This window comes from Odocoileus virginianus, chromosome 25 (genome assembly GCF_023699985.2).
Source record: "Odocoileus virginianus isolate 20LAN1187 ecotype Illinois chromosome 25, Ovbor_1.2, whole genome shotgun sequence".
NCBI lineage: Eukaryota > Metazoa > Chordata > Mammalia > Artiodactyla > Cervidae > Odocoileus > Odocoileus virginianus.
Window position 1 is genome coordinate 6,385,444 of NC_069698.1, and position 20,602 is coordinate 6,406,045.

General features: G+C 36.9%; 1 protein-coding gene across 3 annotated transcripts in view; it reads right to left on the reverse strand.

Moving 5' to 3' along the window:
- Positions 1–317: 317 nt before the first annotated feature.
- Positions 318–20,602, reverse strand: part of ALCAM (activated leukocyte cell adhesion molecule) — a 213,613-nt gene continuing 193,328 nt past the window's right edge. For 2 of the 3 annotated variants that reach the window (XM_070454947.1, XM_070454948.1), the window contains exons 13-16: positions 19,496–19,534; positions 19,089–19,206; positions 4,250–4,365; positions 318–2,719 (exon numbers count right to left, since the gene is read on the reverse strand). In XM_070454947.1, coding sequence (XP_070311048.1) covers positions 4,278–4,365; positions 19,089–19,206; positions 19,496–19,534 — 245 coding nt within the window. In that variant the 3' untranslated portion in view covers positions 318–2,719; positions 4,250–4,277. The remainder of the gene's footprint in view (positions 2,720–4,249; positions 4,366–19,088; positions 19,207–19,495; positions 19,535–20,602) is intronic. The other variant, XM_070454949.1, reaches the window with a different exon arrangement.

Here is a 20,602-nt window from a genome sequence, read left to right on the forward strand (position 1 = left end):
TAGAGAGGAAGTGAAGAAATCGGCAAGGGTCCTCGTAATTCAGTTCCGAGGACAATGACATGGGACACCCACAGTAAGCATGATTCCATGGTTGAAAATGGAGACACGCATTATAGAAATCACCACTTGTGAAATCGAGGACCAGCTGAAGTGGCCCACCTGACATAATTGGAGGGCAGAGACAATTTTATTTTGCTGCGTTACCTCTCCAGGGAGACGGGGACTCACAATGAGTTTTCCACTCTATAATAAAGACAACTACTTTCTATGCATTGACATCCTAGCTTAGACAAGAGTCAGACCAGCTGTGAGAGACGTGAAGACATATTTCAGTTTTATTATTTTAGGTATTGATGGGTATGTTAATCCATTTCCACATACAATTCCTGTAATCACAGATAGGGAGTGAAACTTGAACTGGCAAAACCTGTCTCCTGTTGTCAAACAGTTAAGTTGGAAAAATGGAACCTCAAAGTTGAGAACTGGTGTATCATCTTCCTTCCCCGCCTTGCTGTGCTGACAGCTGTCGGCACACACACAAGCTTTCCTTTTCATCCAGGCGCTGATCCACTGATAACAATGTTGTCTCTTTCTTCCCCCTGGCAAACTTTCTGCTTTCAGTCCATAGCTCTCTAGGTTCTGACAGCTGTTTTCAGACTTAATCACAGAAGCCAAGAAATAATTGTAGTATAAAACTCTCTTTCTATTGTCACATTGCTTCTTTCTGCAAATATATCTCAGGAGTTAAACTTTGAAACTTTGATCTCTCACACCAAAAGAAAAAAATATTTATATGAAAGTAACTTAATTTTAGTGTTCATGATTTATCATGGAAAGGAGGTGTTTAAAATTTTTAGAATTTTTTTAACAAAATTCTAAGATAAAAGAAAAAAAGAAATCACAGTATTTACAGAGATAACAGAATGGCATAGCCATGCAGAACAAATAACTTTGGTTTTTCCCCTTTCACTTTGGTTTAAATATTGACCAAGATTCAATTTTTTTCCTGCCAAATAAAACTTCAATAAATCAAAGTTTAGAGGCAAAAATAACATATTTTCTTTTTTCCCATCATATTTTATACAGCATTGAGTCTAATAGAATATTTTATGTATTTAATTCATACCAATACACTATAGGAAGCTTTTATTAAACTGAGTCACTATTGCTCCGACAGCAAACAGTTTACAAATGTACAACAATGTGTATTTCTAAATAATGCAAAAGTGGCAAAGTATTTATTCCTAATCTTCTTCTGACTTTAATCTTCAATTTATTTTTCATTGTCTTCCTAATTCCATCAATCTAAAAAGCAAACACCAGTTTTCCTTTCCTCCCAAAGAACACAGTTCTATACCTGGAAATCTGATGTTTATTTTTTTTCCGATAAAGTTATGTAACTCCTGGGACAAAATATGGCCATGCCATGTTCTCCCAGAAACCAGGCTTCTGCTTGAAAGAGCAAAGTTTAAAAGTCTTGTCACAAGTAGCTATTGGCAAATATCCGGTCTACCTCAAAAAGTTTTCATTTAACACTACCACCCTATAGAGCTCCTCCAGCATAAAACATGTTTATAAAGTTACAAATTTGAATGTAACTAAAGATACATAGACATTTTATTATTACACTTTAACATACTGTTTGATAAATTATGTACCAGTTAAAAACACTAAATGATCTCAAGGTGCATTCAATATCTGTAGCGTAGTTAACAAAAACACACACGAAAAAAATATATATTCTATATTCTGTGGAAAATAACACAGCTTTGATAATGATCACTGTTAAAAATCTCCAATTCTGACTGATATCTTTTTTTTTTAAAGGAAATAGGTATAATTTTAAGGCAGTGGATAACCCAAAGGATTTAACTCCAATTTTCAGTTCCAGTGATTTACATTGTAACCTATGAAAATGGGAATGTTAGCCATGAGTTTTCCAAACTGTCTCTCATACATTGGCTTGTATTTATTTATTTTTTTGACAGAAAATAATTTACTAGCAGTTGTCTCTAAAGGTAAATGCTACCCAAGTTCTGTGTGATGTTTTTTTCAGAACAGGAAAAAGCGTCAGTTTGGGAGTACTATTTGTTATTATGTGTGTGTCCATATGTGTGTGTGACTGCTTCTGAGAGTCAGCTGGCGGCACATTCACAGAAATAGTTCATCTGGTGCTTATCAACCTGACTCTCTGACTCCACCCCAGTGATAAAAATCAGTTTTTGATTAGGGCAATGTCCCCAATCTTCACAAGCTTCCACCTTTGGGATTTAGGTGCTTGTGAGAAAGTTTGGGGGCATTACTGATAGCAATCAGAATCAGAAAGGTACCTGCTCAGATTATTCATATAAACAATTGAAATAAAAACATCACATTATACATCAGATTAACAGCAACTCCCAGAACAAAGCTTACAGTGTATAAAAATAGCTACGTAAAAAATTTACATAAAAGGCAAACCAAAAAGAAATTCTCAGTGCAGACATTTACAGAAAAAAATCAAACCAACACAATATATGACCTATCATCATGGCTGCCAAAACTTGTTATTATTTGTAATTTCATTTCATTGTTTTACTTGAGATAATTCTCTGATATCCCATGACAGCTTGGTAGAATGAACTGCTTAATACTTGAACCATGAATCGCTGTCAGTGTCTTTGTATATGTCTTAAATACAATCCACGTTCATGCTTCAATTGTTCTATATAGTTTTTTTCTGAAATTATAAAAAGAAACCCACACAATTCAGATAAGTTACCATAGCAATCATTTCCACAATCAGTATATGCTTTATACTAAATGTGATACTTTGCAAGAACTTTTTATAAAACTCTGTCATCCCTGAACCTAGCTGTAATCCCAGTTATTGTTGCAGCTCTTCAACTAATAATTTTTTTTTTTTGAATTGTTGAAAGTCTTTATTTTGGGGAAACTTGCTTAATTCTTATGAAAATTATAAGGTTTTGCATGAAAATATTTCATTCTGTTCCTCTTCAGGTTAAAAATCTCATTTATCCCTTCAAATCACACCCCATTTTGTAGGCTTTGTATTCAAGCTCAATTTTCCTTTGAGAATTTCCTCTATCTGATTTTGAAGAAAACAGAAGGCAAACTCTATGTTTATAAAGGATTGAGGAATGAATCCTAGAGAAGCAGAAATAAAAATCAGGTGGGAATGCTGCATTCTTGGCCTCCAATGGGAGGCAGGATGGGGAACGAATTTAGTTTTTACTCCTTTCACCCTATCATTTTGAAATTCTGGTTTTCAGATTTTAAAAATGTCTTATTTCAGTCATTTTATTTTTCTTTCCTGTGTGCATCCTTCTAATTTCAATTCCTTCCCTTGTTCTCATCTCCTTTATGGAATAAACTTAGGTGACCTACTCAAATATTTAACTTGTGGTTTACTTACAATCAACCAAATTTCACTGTGGCTGTTGGGGACTTTTATATATATGAAAAAGGACGGTAACACTTATCCTCAAGGACATAAAAAATAATTTGTCCAAATGACCTCTGTTGGGCTGGCTTGAGAGAGCATAAATAAAAATAAAATGTTCAAATTGAAAGAGGCAATACCATGGAAACATACCTCTTGGAGACTGTCTTTAAAAGCATACTTACATAGCAATTATATATAGATATATGCAATATATATGTACATATATAATATCAATATGTGCATTATACACACATATATATGCATGTAGAGATACACACATATAACATATACACTATTTGGAAAAGTTGTGTGTACACACATACAAATTTGTTAGTCTTTTCATTAGAATGATTCAGAAATGGCTGCATAAATGCACTGACACTTCTAAGTGTATTAAATCCTTGGATTAAAATTATATCTTAAAATTGTTCTCACAGTTGCTTTTTAAAGTAAAATATGAGAATGGCTCTTACCTAACCAAAACATCAACTTATAAAATTAAGCTTTTTGCACTCAGCAAAATTTTTGGCATTAGATTGAAAATGCTCACTGAATGTTAAAATCTCTAAATTGAGTTCAATTATCCTGAGGATAATGATTTTCTTGAGAATGGGGAGTCCACTGAGATTCCATTCTTCTGAGAATACCTTTCTGAATAACCAAAGTTTTCTTTGGAAAAAATCTCTTCCTGTTTTTAAAGCTGCAATTATAATGCATGTTGATGTCAAGGCCTTCCCTTTCATCACTAGAATGTTTCATATTTTCCTGGGAATGATCTTTGTAAACCTCACACAGTCTACCCACCTGGACAACAAGTGGAACAGTTTCTCTCTTAGGCTTCTGTTTTGTGACTGTTTTCTTCTAACTTTTTGTTTTCTTCCATATTACCAAGGTCCTTGTTTACATGTTTTGATGCAGTCCTACAAGAGAATTAAATACACATTATCACGCTGACAAACATATTTATTGTTTCTTAAAAGCTGTTAAAACTAAACATTCAAAAAACAAAGATCACAGCATTCAGTCCCATCACTTCATAACAAATAGATAGGGAAATAAAGGAAACAGTGACAGACTTTATTTTCTTAGGCTCCAAAATCACCATGGACGGTGACTGCAGCCATGAAATTAAAAGACGCTAGCTCCTTGAAGGAAAAGCTATGGCAAACCTAGACAGCATATTAAAAAGCAGAGACATTACTTTGCTGACAGAGGTCCATGTAGTCAAAACTATGGTTTTTCCAGTGGTCACGTATGGATGTGAGAGTCAGAGCATAAAGGCTGAGCGCTAAAGAACTGATGCTTTCAAACTGTGGTGTTGGAGAAGACTCTTGAGAGTCTCTTGGACTGCAAGGAGATCAAATGAGTCAATCCTAAAGGAGATCAGTCCTGAATATTAATAGGAAGGACTGAGGCTGAAGTTGAAGCTCCAATACTTTGGGCACGTGATGTGAAGAGCCGACTGATTAGAAAAGATCCTGATGCTGAGAAATACTGAAGGCAGGAGGAGAAGGGGACGACAGAGGATGAGATGGTTGGATGGCATCATTGACCCAATGGACATAAGTTTAGGCAAGCTCTGGGAGTTGGTGAAGGACAGGGAAGCCTGTCCCATGCAGACCATGGGGTTGCAGAGTCAGATATGACTGAGAAACTGAACATTTTTAATATTAGAGTTCACATTAATGTATCTTTGAAAAGCAAATGTTTTACATCAAATACACATATGCTCTTAGGATGAACAATTCCACATCTGTGAGCCTGGACTGGTAATAGAACAAATTCCACTGAAACTACCTTGGACCTGGGGTTGCATTAAATATATGCTAAGAGAAATAGAAGTCATTGGGGAAACCTCAGTGATGGTGCTTCAAATTATTATTGCTATATAATTCCTAGTAATTGTTACTGTTGTTCAGTTGCTAAGTCATGTCTAACTCTTTGCAATCCCATGGACTGCAGAATGCCAGGCTTCCCTGTCCTTCACTATCTCCCAGAGTTTGCTCAAACTCATGTCTATTAAGTCAGTGATTCCTAGTAATACTTACACTTTTAAAAATTATATAACACCACATGTGTTTCTTGATTAAGGAAGCTGGGATAGAAAATGTCATTTTTCCCTAAAAGTATTGCTATGTTTTAAATAGAATTCTGTAACTCATTTGCTAAGAATCACAACTTAATAGTGTTAATACTGTTTAAGAGTGTATGCTTTACGTCCAAGTGAGATAAAGACATACGGCTCATTCATACTGGGACATTCATTATATTGAGCCTAAATTTAATTTGTAATTTAAAAATTTTTAATTTATCTTAAACTACAGTCTTAAACCTTGCCAAGATGACTGAGTCCTATAATATGTGACAGGATAGATATGAATTTACATATATAATATAAAGGTATATATACCATTATATATATACATATATATAATGTAGATGTTATGTATATAATGTAGATAGTATATATATAATGTAGATGGATATATATATATATAAAATTATATGCATATCACAGATTTTTTGAGTTCTACTCTCTTTTTCTAATTAGTTACTTTGTGTGTGTGTGCGCGCAGTCACATCTGACTCTTTGCAGCCTCACGAACTATATCTCACCAGGCTCCTTTGTCTATAGGGTTTTCCCAGCAGGCATACTGGAGTGGGTTGCCACTTCCTCCTCCATGGGATCTCCCTGACCAAGGGATCGAACCTGTATCTCCTGCATTGGCAGGTGGATTCTTTACCATTGAACCAACTGGGAAGCTTAATTAGTTACTTAACTAGTAACAAATAAAATCTTAGTAACCTCAATAATGGAGTTTTCCAGGTGAAGTGGTGATGAACAGGGAGGCCTGGCGTGCTGCAGTCCATGGGGTCGCAAAGACTCTGACATGACTGAGAGACTGAACTGAACTGAACTGAAGTGGTAAAGAATTCACTTGCCAATGCAGGAGACCCAGGAGATGTGGGTTCGATCCCTGTGTCAGAAGATCCCTTGGAGGAGGAAGTGGCAACCTACTCTAGTATTCTTGCCTGGAAAATCCCATGGACGGAGGAGCCTGGTGAGCTACAATCCATAGGGTCCCATAGAGTTGGATGTGACTGAGCAACTGAGCATGCACACATGCAACCTCAATAAAATCCGTAGAAGATAATGTCACCATCAAAAGTGTACAATGAATTTTCAAAAGTGGATGCACAAATGTAACTGGTAACGGGCAACTAGCTCAAGAAACAGAGCGACTTCAGATGCAGAAGTCCCTCATGATGCTCCCTTCCAGTCACTGCTACCTCCCCAAAGGTTATCACAGCCCAGACTTCTCACAGAATGGTTTCATCTGTTTTTCTAATTTGTTATAAATGGAATTTTACCATATGTATTCATTTCTATCTACCTTTTATTTAAACTCAACTTTATTTTTGTGATATTCATATATAATGTTGCGTGTAGTTATAGGCTGTTTATTCTCATTACTGTATAGCTTGTTACTGGGCTGATTTATTTCATTGATGATGGACATTGTTGCTCTTTATTCTTTCTGAGATTTTACTTATGTTGATACATAAGTTAGACCTTTATGTGTGGCCCACATGTCTCTTATTCTCTTAAACATCCTATCTGTTCTTTTCCCCTCTGTGCCTTGATCTCAATGTGTTCTATTGAGCTGTATTCTAGTTTGCTTCTCTTGTGTTCTGCTGTGGCCAAACTTCTAAATGTATCCACCAGAGACCTCTTTTTAATAACCCAAACCCTAACCCTAACCTATTTTAATATATTTTCAGACCTATCTTTATATATATTTTAATATTATATGAGAAATGCTGGGCTGGAAGAAGCCCAAGCTGGAATCAAGATTGCTGGGAGAAATATCAATAACCTCAGATATGCAGATGACACCACCCTTATGGCAGAAAGTGAAGAAGAACTAAAGAGCTTCTTGATGAAAGTGAAAGAGGAGAGTGAAAAAGTTGCCTTAAAGCTCAATATTCAGAAAACTAAGATCATGGCATCCAGTCCCATCACTTCATGGGAAATAGATGGGGAAACAGTGGAAACAGTGACTGACTATTTTTCTGGGCTCCAAAATCACTGCGGATGGTGACTGCAGCCATGAAATTAAAAGACTCTTGCTCCTTGGAAGGAAGGTTATCACCAGCCTAGACAGCATATTAAAAAGCAGAGACAACACTTTGCCAACAAAGGTCCGTCTAGTCAAGGCTACGGTTTTTCCAGTAGTCATGTATGGATGTGAGAGTTGGACTATAAAGAAAGCTGAGCGCCGAAGAATTGAACTGTGGTGTTGGAGAAGACTCTTGAAAGTCCCTTGCACTGCAAGGAGATCCAACCAGTCTGTCCTAAAGGAGATCAGTCCTGGGTGTTCATTGGAAGGACCAATGTTGAAGCTGAAACTCCAGTACTTTGGCCACCTGATGTGGAGAGCTGACTCATTTGAAAAGACCCTGATGCTGGGAAAGATTAAGGGCAGGAGGAGAAGGGGATGACAGAGGATGAGATGGTTGGATGGCATCACCGACTCAATGGACATGGGTTTGGGTGGACTCCAGGAACTGGTGATGGACAGGGAGGCCTGGTGCGCTGCGGTTCATGGGGTTGCAAAGAGTTGGACACGACTGGGTGACTGAACTGAACTGAACTGAATATGGTGGCTTAGACAGTGCCTCAGATGGTAAAGAGTTTGACCGCAATACAGGAGAATTATATCATATTTAATATTATATTAAAAAATATTTTTAAGTACATTTCAATTTTTGACTCCATCTCCTTTGGCCATCTTTTCTTTCACTTTCAATATATTATTTATAGTTTTATTAATATCCTTGTCTGTTAACTACAATACCCAAATAATGCACAGATCCACTTGTCTGCTTTTCCTCTTGATTATTGATTATATTTCTTGACTCTTTGTATATCTAGTCCTTTTTATTTTGCATGACACCATATACAAAATAACAGAAGAGACTATATACAATGTTATTTTCCATCACATAAGATCCCCCCTTTACTTTGTTAAACAGAAAGGTGAGTAGATAGGATGACTTCAATTCAGTCAGGGTTTGAGCCAGGTTGAAGCTCAGTTGCAGTTTTAGTAAGATTTAGTCTACATCTAGTTTGTCCCTACTCCTAAGTCATGGCCCTCTCAAGCTTCTGATTGAGATTCTGACATGTCTCTCTTTCTCCAGACCGTAAACATAGAGAGATCCAGCTCTTCCCACCAGAGGGTCTCCACCCCGGTCTCCATGCATCTGTCCTGTGACATTTCAAATGTGGTCAATCTCTTTAATCTCCTGGACTTGAATGTAAACTCCTTGATAGTAAGGACCATGTTTTATTTATACCTTCTTGTCTGAATAAGGTAGGCACACAAAAGATATTTCTTTTACTGAATTGAACTAACTGGCCTTATTACACTTCATATGTATTTCCTTTCACTGTTCCTCATGATATTAGTGTTCACCAATATCAAGTCTAAACTAAAGAACCTCTTGACAAGGGTGAAAAAGAGAGTGAAAAAGCTGGCTTAAAACTCAATATTCAAAAAATTAAGATCATGGCACCTGGTCCCATCACTGCATGGCAAATAGATGGAAAAAAGGTGGAGGCATTGACAGATTTTCTTTTTGGGGGCTCCAAAATCACTGCAGACAGTGACTGCAGCCATGAAATTAAAAGACGCTTGCTCCCTGAAGGAAAACTATGACAAACCTAGATAGTGTACTAAAAAGCAGAGAAGTCACTTTGTCGCCAAAGGAGCATCATCGTCAAAGCTATGGTTTTCCAGTAGTCATGTATGCAAGTGAGAGTTGGACTATTAAGAAGGCTGAGGGCCAAAGAATTGATGCTTTCAAACTGTGGTGTTGGAGAAGACTCTTGAGAGTCCCTTGGACTGCAAGGAGATCAACCAGTCCATCATAAAGGAAATCAACACTGAATATTCACTGCAAGGACTGATGCTCAAGCTGAAGCTCCAATACTTTGGCCACCTGATGCAAAGAGCCAATTTATTGGAAAAAAACGTGATTCTGAGAAAGATGGATGGCAGGAGGAGAAAGGGACGACAGAGGATGAGATGTTTCAATGGCATCATCAACACAATGGATATGAGTTTGAGCAAACTCTGGGAGATAGCAAAGGACAAGAAAGCCTGGCATGCTGTAGTCCATGGGGTCTCAAAGAGTCAAACACAACTTAGTGACTGAAAAACAACAATATAAAGTCAATACAGCCCCAGCTGCTTTTTCACAGATAGGTAAAATAGAATACTTTTGATAGCAATCAGCATAGTGACTGCCTAAAGGAAAAAGGATGACAGGGCTGGACAGCAAGGAATTCCAAAGGGGTGATAGGGTGCTCTATATCATGATTGGAGTAATGGCTACATTGATGTATACATTTATCAAAACATATTGAATTGCATATTTAATGTAAGCAAATTATACCTTAATATACAAATATTATATAGAGAGAAACTAAAGCATTATCCTCATGGCCAAGAATTGCAAGAATCAGGCCAAAAGTACAATAAGAACCTGGATACCATTCCCATTTCCAATTCTACTCAACTTCTAGGTGGATTTAGTATTTGTGTAGGGGTGAAGGGTAATTTCTGTGACTTCAAAAAACTCTATCAAAAGAAGGGGGTCTGGAGAGGAAGGGAGTGACTAGAATTCTAAGGAAGTTGTGGTTTTCAGGGCAAATCACAATATTTTCCAGCATATTGGTCAGGTAAAATCAGGCTAAGAATCACTGCTTACAGTTTGGCATTATGAAAAAGAGTTTGTTAAGGGTAACATGAAACATATTTGTAGAATATGTTTGTAGAAGAAGAGTTGAGCAACTTCAAACTGATTATTTTTATTTTTTTTTTCAAACTGATTATTTTTAAAATTAAAAGAGAAAAAAATTTTCCCATCTTTTCTTAATCTCACTATCCAAAAAAAATAACTGCTAAACCTCTTATTATGCCTCAGTGTGCCCCAGGCCCTGTTCTACATGCTTCATAGATATTAAATTATTTCAGCTTTAGGATACCTCTGTTTTACATTGAAGTACACTAATAAACTTGCTTGTGGTTACACAGCTAGCAAACAGGAAAGCCAGGATTCAAACTCCAGTAGTCTGGCTCCAGTATCTATGGGCCAAGTTACACAGTTATACAAATACGCTAAGTGTTAACCACTGTGAAATATATTAAATAGAAATAAAATAGTGCTGCTGTTGGGGGAGGGAGGTATTCATGGAGTGCATGTATGTAAGATTTACTTGAAGTTTTTATGAATTTCTCCATTTTTGTTATTGAGAGTCTGCTCTCTCTAACTGGGAAAAAATTCTAGAACTTACTCTGATTACTTTTGGGCTCAGTTTTGAGATTGATGTGGTAAAAATAAATATAATTTTATGGATGTGTCTTTTTTAATTTGTGGAAATTTTAGAGGTGTGAAAGCATTACACAGGTTAGAAATGCATCTACTACTGGAAGAGAACAAAAATTTATTTAAACCATTCTTTTGAGCAATATTTTCAGTCAATATATTTTTCTAAGTTGATTGATTTAAGGAAAGAGGTTAAGGCATTTATAAAGAATGAGCATTTTGGTTAAAATACAAATTATTACAGTCTGAAGAGTTATGCATCAGTCAGCTTTTTTATAATTTTAAAGTGAGATAAAATTTAAATAATAGAATAACAAATTAATATTGGAAGAAGCTCTGGAGGTGACCCTCTAATCAGTAAAGTGGAGAGAAGAGTCTTAACCCTGGGCTTAGTAAACCTGGGTTCTCATCCTCACGTGCCAAGTCTGAGCTGTGAGTCCTTAGACAAGCCCCTCCTCTCAAGATGTTTGCCCTTCTGTAAATGGGGGAGCTGGTGTGAGGATAAATGTGGAGTGTATGTGAAAAGTCCCCAGGAAGTGACAGGGACTCACAAAACAATGGTGAGTCCTGGACTGCTGCCCAGCCACATAGCTACCGAGTGGCCGAAGAGTTCAGTCCTCGCTCTCAAGCACTCTTCTGCGTTATTTCTGTAAGCGCAGTCTTGCTAAGCATTCAAGTTGCTTTTAAGTAACGTTTTAGAAGATTCTTTAACTTTTTTGTGAGATTTTCCCCAATACTATAAATTTGTTTCCAGATCTAAATGTGCCTTTGCTTTAGAGTTACTAAGAGATGGGATAGAGATGTTACTAATGCTACATTGGAAATCATATTGCAGTATATAAAGGTATCAAATCAACCCGAGGTACACTTGAAATTTATTCAATGTTATACATCAACTATAGCTCAACTAACATAAATTTAAAAGGGGATAAAGGAGGTAGGAAAAGTGAAGGGGGTAGGAATGGCAGACATAGCCAATATATCATAATCTTGGAATGTGGTGTCATTTGAAAGGATACATAAAGTGCTCTAACAGAGTTGCACATTTGGAAAATAAAAATAATAGCCATGTATAATAATTCATACATGAAAGAGCTCATAGGACTTTAGGTTTTCCAAATGTAGGCATATGTATAACAAATTTGGAAGCTGAGAGGCAACACGAGGAATTATTAATACTTCCCAGTTTAAAAGGGCATTTTCTATGATTTCCACTTTATAGCATGCCTGGAACACAGCACAGAAGGGCACCAGGATCACAGGTATTTAAGACTGGGACCCTGGCAGTGTGGAATTGCCACTCTCAGCAAACCAGCCATTGATACCTGTGCAGGTAATCAGGGTCATAACCATGAGAATAGTTATTTTTCTTTATTCTTTGGTCACAGCTCTCAGCAAAGTAAGCTTCCCCCTGGGCTAACCTTAATAAAGAGTTAGGAGAGGAGGACTCTAAGCCCCACATCTCAGAAGGACATTCGTCAGCAGTTTTTGGGTTTGAAGAAGAAAAGAAAGAAAAATGGATAGTTGGACTTCTTAAAAGTTTTGATTTGATATCCTCAGCATTTTTTCAAATGACTCTCCAAAGAAACTCTCCACCAAAACAGTATATCCTAATATATTATATCCTAACACTAATATATATCCTAACTAACATATAGTTTGGATATCCTAACTAACATATATCCTAACTAACATATATCCTAACATATCCTAATATAATACTAAATTATATCCTAACACTAATATCCTCAGTGAAAAATAGAAGATAGCCCTTCATTTGGGCAATAGCAAATATAGGAGCCACCATTATGTTAGTGGATCAGTGGATCAAAATAAATATAACAACACTGAATATACATGAAAGCAGGATGCCACTGGCATGTACGCAGCATCATGGTTCAAAGCATTTCCTTTAGGTGGGTGATTTAGGCGTTTCCTTTAGGTGGGTAATGTGGTAATAGTATGGGCAGAGGCAGAAACTTGAGGAATAGGACTTCCCTTCACCTTTGAAACAATGATTAAAAAAAAAAAAACACATGAAATGAAAGAAATTAAGTGAAATGCATATATATATTTATAGACAGGCTTCCCTGGTGGCTCAGTGGCAAAGAATTCACCTGCCAATACAGGAGACGCAGGCTTGATCCCTGGGTTGGAAAGATCCCCTGGAGAAGGAAATGGCAACCCATTCCAGTATTCTTGCCTGGAGAATCCCATGGACAGAGGAGCCTGGTGGGCTACAGCCATGGGGTTGCAAAGAGACAGACAGGATTGAGTGACTATGCACACAGAGAGAGATAAAAACGGAAATTTTGATGCTATCTGCTTCCGCTGGAAAGGTTTAGTTCACATGTAGTCAGAGAGAGCAGGGCCATGGACAGTTCTGCCCTTTTGAGTGGCCCTGACCTTGTGACTGACTGAATGGGGACTCCAGCATTCCCACATTATCTTATTTCCTCTTTAGTCTCTTCTATTATTTATGCTTTGATAGAATAATGTGGCATTGTCTTTTCTTCCTCTTTTGGCTGCCTGCCAGGCTATGGGGCAGCGAAGGAAAAAGAAACCAAAACGTGCACTAGCTTAATGTCTAATGTAAGGCAAGAGGCCACATCAGCTCTGCACTTGAAAGCACATCCTTCCACCCCTAGCACTACATAAAATACCAGCAGGCAATTAAAGTCAGAGATGAGGTTTTAATTCCAAAGAAGGCCTTGTGAGGCAGCAAAATATATTTGAAAGTTTATATGGGATATGGAATAAGATACTGCATGTGCTAACTTGGGCAGGTAATATTCACTGAGCCTTAGATACTATGAAATATGTTTAATTAAACTTACCTCATTAAATTTTGAGGATTTCAGTTATGTAGTAATACACTAGGAAATTCACTCAAAATGTGCCATAAATGGTCCTTGAGCCCTGTATTTTCAAGTCATTCAGTGGGGAGTCAATCTTTCCTTATGGGAACATTGATTTTGAAAGAATATTGATTGAAAATAGAATTCAGTTAAAATTAAATTTCTTGCAAGATCCTCTTCTAAGATCTTCTTAGATCTTAGATCCTTTTCTAAGTATCTAAGAGATACTGAGAAGAGTTCTAGAAAGGTTTAATATAACCATATTTCTTAAAGTTTGGGGGTTAAATACTAGTCTTCTTTCGGAGAAGGCAATGGCACCTCACTCCAGTACTCTTGCCTGGAAAATCCCATGGATGGAGGAGCCTGGTAGGCTATAGTCCATGGGGTCACTAAGAGTCGGACACAACTGAGTGACTTTACTTTCACTTTTCACTTTCATGCATCGGAGAAGGAAATGGCACCCCACTCCAGTGTTCTTGCCTGGAGAATCCCAGGGATGGGGGAGCCTGGTGGGCTGCTGTCTATGGGGTCGCACAGAGTCGGACACGACTGAAGGGACTTAGCAGCAGCAACTAGTCTTCTTTAGTCTTTTGCCAATTTAGGACTGTCTGTTTTTTTCCCTAAGACAGTAGTAGAATAGTAAAGCATTATATAAGGCAGAACTGACAAATAATATTTGTGATTTTTAGACTTCCATATTGTCCTCATATTGTACAAAAACTTCATGAAAATAGTCATGAGTTCCACAGTTATAAAAGATAAATCTCTTGGCAAATTTCCAAGATCCACACAACATGTATTTTGACATTATAAATGTCTGGTTGATGCTTACTTTTAGTTTAGTGATAAGAAGTATGGTGGTCAGGGGTCTCTTAAATGCAACCAATCAGGAAATTATGGTTTTAATACACTTCTGAATAAGCTTGTGGCTACATCATGCTGCCTTACATTTTTTCCTTTGTCTCTGACTCTCAATTTTTCAGTAGTTCTTGTACTATAAAAAATGCAGGAGAGAAATTAGAACTCAAAAAGTAACATTTAACTTCCTCCAGATATAAAAACAATGTTCAGAGAACATGATGGAGTGAAATGGAGTAAATAGTTTTAAAAGTCTTTGAATTATCTCTAGGTCTAGGTCTTTATGTTTCCATGTTTCCTATTAAACACGGCTCAGATGGTAAAGAATCTGTCTGCAATGCAGGAGACTGGAGTTCAATCCCTGGGTCAGGAAGATCCCTTGGAGAAGGGAATGACTACCCACTCCAGTATTCTTGCCTGGAGAAGTCCATGGACAAGTCAGCCTGGTGGGCTACAGTTCATGGGGTTGCAAAGAGTTGAACATGAATGAATGACTAATATTTTCACTTTTTTCACTCGTTAAACAGCTAGATATGAACTGGGTTTAGTCAGTTAATACCTTTTGCCTGGAAATGACAGTACCCTGCACGCATAGGAAATGATGAGTCATCCATTCTCACTATCAAAATACCTCAAATTAAAAAAAAAATTTCCAGTAAGAAGTTATATGAATCAAAACAGTAGAGGAAGCACGAATCCTTATTCTACAATGAACATACCATATCACAATGTCACACACAACTGCTAAGCATTTTCTGCTGCAGTTTTCCATATTTAAAATAGATGTAAAAATATGTATCTCATATGAACGGAGTGGGGAGTTCCTGTCTTTTGAGTAGTCACTAGGTATGCTGTACTCAAATTCTACTTGGGCATGAAAGATTGTTTTTCTCATTTCTTTCTCCACTGATGTTAAATTGCCAATGCAAAGAACTAATATAATTGTTGCTATAAGTTGTTTGCAATAGTGGGTGACTCACTAAGACTGTTAATGGTATCATTTCATAGGAGGGTAATCACAGGGGCATATTTCTTTAGGTATCTGAGAAAAAAGTCTGAACCATATCTTTATTATTAAATTCTCTCATATCCATATAAAATGGTGATGAATTAAGCTAAACATAGATATGAAACTCTCATATTGACTTGTAAAGGTGAGGTTACCTAGAAGAAAAGGAAGCAAAGGGGGTACTGTGGACCCAAAAACAGATCTAAGAATTCTTAACCTGAAAGCTCTTGCCATGAATCCACACTTACTCTGGGCATAAGTATTAACAATAACTCAAACAGCAAAAATGCTTGCTTATCTCAGAGGGCAGTTAAAAGAATAGCTAGTCAGGAATATGAAGCACTTTCTAGGAGAAGGAAATGGCACCCACTCCAGTATCCTTGCCTGGAAAACCCCAAGGATAGAGGAGGCTGGCAGGCTACAGCCCATGGAGTCACAAAGAGTCGGATACGACTGAGTGAGCACAAATGTGAAGCACTTAGCAAATCTGAAGAGTTCTGCAAAGTCTTAATAAAAACACTTTGATGCTTGGGGTAAAAATTGCAATTTATTATTCTGATTACCAATAATATTGACTCTAGCAAAGTTGGTGCACTTTTCAATTAATAAAAGTTATTTAGACAAATGTTCAAGTCAGATGGTAAAATAAGCACTTAATTAAATGAAGTACTTCAAAAGAAATGCATGCAGTCTTAATCCTTAAACTAAAGACACTATGAAGCTAAATGTCCAGCATTTATTTACCCATGATTTTAATTCTGGGTTATCATATGGTAATATCCAATGACATAACTTAAAAAAGAACAATCTCCCTGCCCTCTACACACAATTTTTTTTTTCCTATTCATAGAAAGACAAAATAGGATATGATGAAATACTGGCAATCAGAGTACGATGATTAAGGACACTGGGGAGTGCCATGAATTTCACATTCATTTGATCATAATGTAGAAGATTGCTGTTTATTTTTCAATGTAATTCCAGGATACAGAGAAATTTTATTTTTATTCTTTAAGAAGTAAAATTACTTTGAAGTGCCCTAAATGAAAATTACTTTCAGAAACCCTAAATAAATAAAACCAAAATACTTTAGAGGCCAAGTTGTTAGATTTGTGAAAACCTCATTGTAGATTATAAAGGAAGGATAAGATTTCTATAGTCAGGAAAGTTAGACACATAGAAGGAGAATTTCTAATAAGATAGGTACCGCCTCTAGGAAACTGCATTTCCTTTCTTCTACATGGTACAGACAGTCTTCTACACTTTCCATAGAAACCATGGGTACAAAGCAACAATGAAGAGTTTGTAGGTAAAATGTTCACTGAGGAAAAAACCCACATTTGTTATCAAGTGATAGTGTGGACTGTTCAAGACAGAGGGCTGAAGTGCCAAGACTAGCAGTGGCTCACACTAGCCCTAGTGTGAGAGTGGACATGCATATCAACTATAATACACAACAGGGATGTGTTTCTGCCTCTCTGAAGAGAGAGAGAGTAAGGCGTAATGAGAGAAAATAAGACCCAGGAATTAAACACAAAGATTCTAAAACACTACTGCCTTAAATAAAACATAATTCTGTCCCTTACAACTGTATGATCTTAAGCAAGCCTTATAACCATTCTCTGCCTTAGTTTTTTTCCAAAGTGAAATATGTATAATAAGATTATCTACTTCAGAGATGGACTGTGAGAACAAGGAAGAACTCAATTCATGCTCATATTATGTGAGTTTAAAAGTTCTAAGCTACTACCTTCCTTTGATGGTAGATCCGTTCAAATAATACTTCACTGAAATTTGTATCTGTAAAGAGTAGAATCATGGATCTGATTGAGTCTGTTTTTTCTTTTGATTTTAAGTTAACTCAACCTGAGTTGTTGATAGGGGTTATATCAAAACATCAAGAATATACAAAATAAAGTCCAAAGTTGCCACAAGCTATACACATTCCCTTGTAAAATTAATTTTCCTCATTTATAAGATACAGGGGTTGGAAACCCATGATTGAAACCAAGGGTATGCCATAGAATCATGAATGGAATTTTTATAAAATGCAATACAAGAACCCCATCTCTGCCCAATTGCATCTGAATCTAGGGTCAGAGTTGGTCAGAGTTGAGGAGTGCTAGGCATGTGTGTATGTTAAGAATTTTCACTGTTAAGGGTGAAAGGAGTAAAAAAGCTGGCTTAAAACTCAACATTCAGAAAACTAAGATCATGGCATCTGGTCCCATCACCCTGTGGCAAATAGAAGCGGAAAAAGTGGAAACAGTGACAGATTTTATTTTCTTGGATTCCAAAATCACTGTGGATGGTGACTGCAACCATGAAGTTAAAAGACGCTGGCTCCTTGGAAGCAAAGCTATGACAAACCTACACAGCATATTAAAAAGCAGAGGTATCACTTTGCCAACAAAGGTCTGTATAGTCAAAGCTAAAGCTTTTCCAATAGTCATGTACAGATGGGAGAGTTGAATCACAAAGAAGGTTGAGAGCTGATGCTTTTGAACTGTGGTGTTGGCAAAGACTCTTGAGAGTCCTTTAGACTGCAAGGAGATTAAACTGGTCAATCCTAAAGGACATCAACCCTGAACATTCACTGAAAGGATTTGATGCTGAAGCTAAAGCTCCAACTGGGCCACCTGATGCAAAGAGCCAACTCACTGGAAAAGAACCTGATGCTTGGAAAGATTAAGGGCGGGAGAAGCACGACAGAGAATGAGATGGTTGAATGGCATTGCTGACTCAATGGACCTGAGTTTGAGCAAACTCCAGAGATAGTGAAGGACAGGGAAGCCTGGCATGCTGCAGTCCATGGGGTCCAAAGAGCTGGGCACAATTTGGTGACTGAACAACTGTTAACTGGATTTTCATTATAAAACATCATTAGATGATTTGTGAGGTTGATTCTATATGTATCATTGTATCATTCTAATAATCTTTAATCTAAACACCATTTAGTCATTTTTAAAGTAATCTTATTACTTTAATCATTTTTTAAAAAATTCAACACAACATAATGATGACTTTTTCCCTGAATTAGATCCTCCTATGAAACAAAGTGACCGAACTAGAATCTAAGAGGAGTAGTGACAGCAAGATGGCTTGACCTCACCAACAATTTCACCGCTGGCCAGACCTGTCACTGTAAAGACACCCGCTGTCCCCATGGGATGTACTAACCACTTTTAATTAATGTCCACAAACCTCAGTCAAACAGTTCAGAATGGCTGACTCCTAGGGACTATGTGCTTTTTAAAAATCTACCTATTGAGAAAAATAAGATAATTCAATTCGACTACTGACTGAGAAAAACAAGGGGACACATGTGAAATCACTCCAAGCCATGGCCCCAGCGTTGGTCATGTCGCCACGGTGAGCTGAAGGCAAAGCATGATCAACCTGACTGTGGGCACTATGTCCTTCCTCTTAGAGAAGTTTACATGCTCAGCTGAGATAAACATAATGAACACATTGAATTTTCTCCCTGTGAAAGTCAATGAACAGTGATCTTTTTTCTTCAACTTACTTTGATTTCTTCATGTACAGCCAATAGACGACACCGGCAACTAGGGCAGCGAGGAGGAGACCAACAACAATTCCCACAATTAGTTTTGCCTGGTCATTAACCTTTTCTTTGTTTTCATCTACAACAAAGAAGAAAAGCCCATGCAATTACAGACAATGCCAAGCATTTCTGAAAAGAAGTCAATCTAGTTATTATTTCTGATTAAAAATGACCAAGGCTCACTACTAAGAGTAACATGCAAACTTGTGCTTCTAAAGGATTAAAATTTTAGCATTCTTACTATCTTGTCTCATTTGCTATTTTAACTCAAATCAAAATGTGGCAGCTAGGGGAATTACTTATGCAATGTCACTTCATAAATCTTGAGCAGATAGTCAAGGAAGAAGAGCCGGCAGCATAGTACCTACCACTTATCTCGTCTGCCTCATCGTGTTCTGGAATACTTACTGAAATGAAAAATGTTAATATGAAATTAAAAACAAAATTTGTTGATATATGAAAGTCACCTTTACCATTATAGTATGATGTAATAATTCTCAAAGATAAAATATCTATTCTACAGTTGAGGGTAGAAAAATTTACATTTAATAAAGCGTGAACTTCCGTACAAAGAAATTCATCTTGTTTTAAAGAAAAGACAGTAGATAAAACTGCAGAGGTATTGATCTACCATAGAAAACTTCACAACTGACAAACTATAGTATTAATCTGAAATCCATATTAACTTTCCCACTATCTACCACCTTTTAATAGGATTTTTATTTTTAGGAGAAACAAGTTGCAATGCATGGAATCTACAGAGTAGTATTTCTCAACTTCAATTTTCCTGCCTCAGTGGAGGAGAATTTATTTTCATACCCTAGTGTCAGAGATTTGCCACTTAGAGACATTTTCAAAGTGGTAGGTGTGGTGGTTAAAACTGGGGACATCTCAGAGGTGAAGGTGCAATATATGTGATGCTTGTAAAAGCCCTCCAAATGACTAATAGCACTATGACCTTGGCCCACTTAAGGGATTGTCACTGTGGTGGATTATCATTTAGTATTAGACTAAATAAATATTTTTATTTATGGCTTGCATCAGAATTTTCAGTGATGATTGTTAAAATGCAGATTCCCAGACCCTCCTCATACCTACTATATTGGAATTTTAGGAGGTGCTCATTGACTTTGAAAATGATGGTATTAAATGTTGATCAAACCACTGCAAGGTCTATAAAGCCACCGTTTAATGGGTTAGAATTAAAAAGAGAGACTTGTGTTCAGGAAGAAAGGATAACTTCTCTTTTAGGTAGGACAGATCAATACTCACTGAATTGAATTCAGAGAAGTCAATGCTCCTATTTTAGAGTTAAATTCATTTGATTCTTTTCTCCTGTCAATCCAAAAGGCTTTTATGTTCCAGTCATATTCTGTTAAGGGCCATTATCTTTAGAAAATTATTTTCTCCTAGCTTCAGCTAATTCCTAGCCAGTATATCTCTATCTTGCTAAAATCACATAGAGGATTCCAACT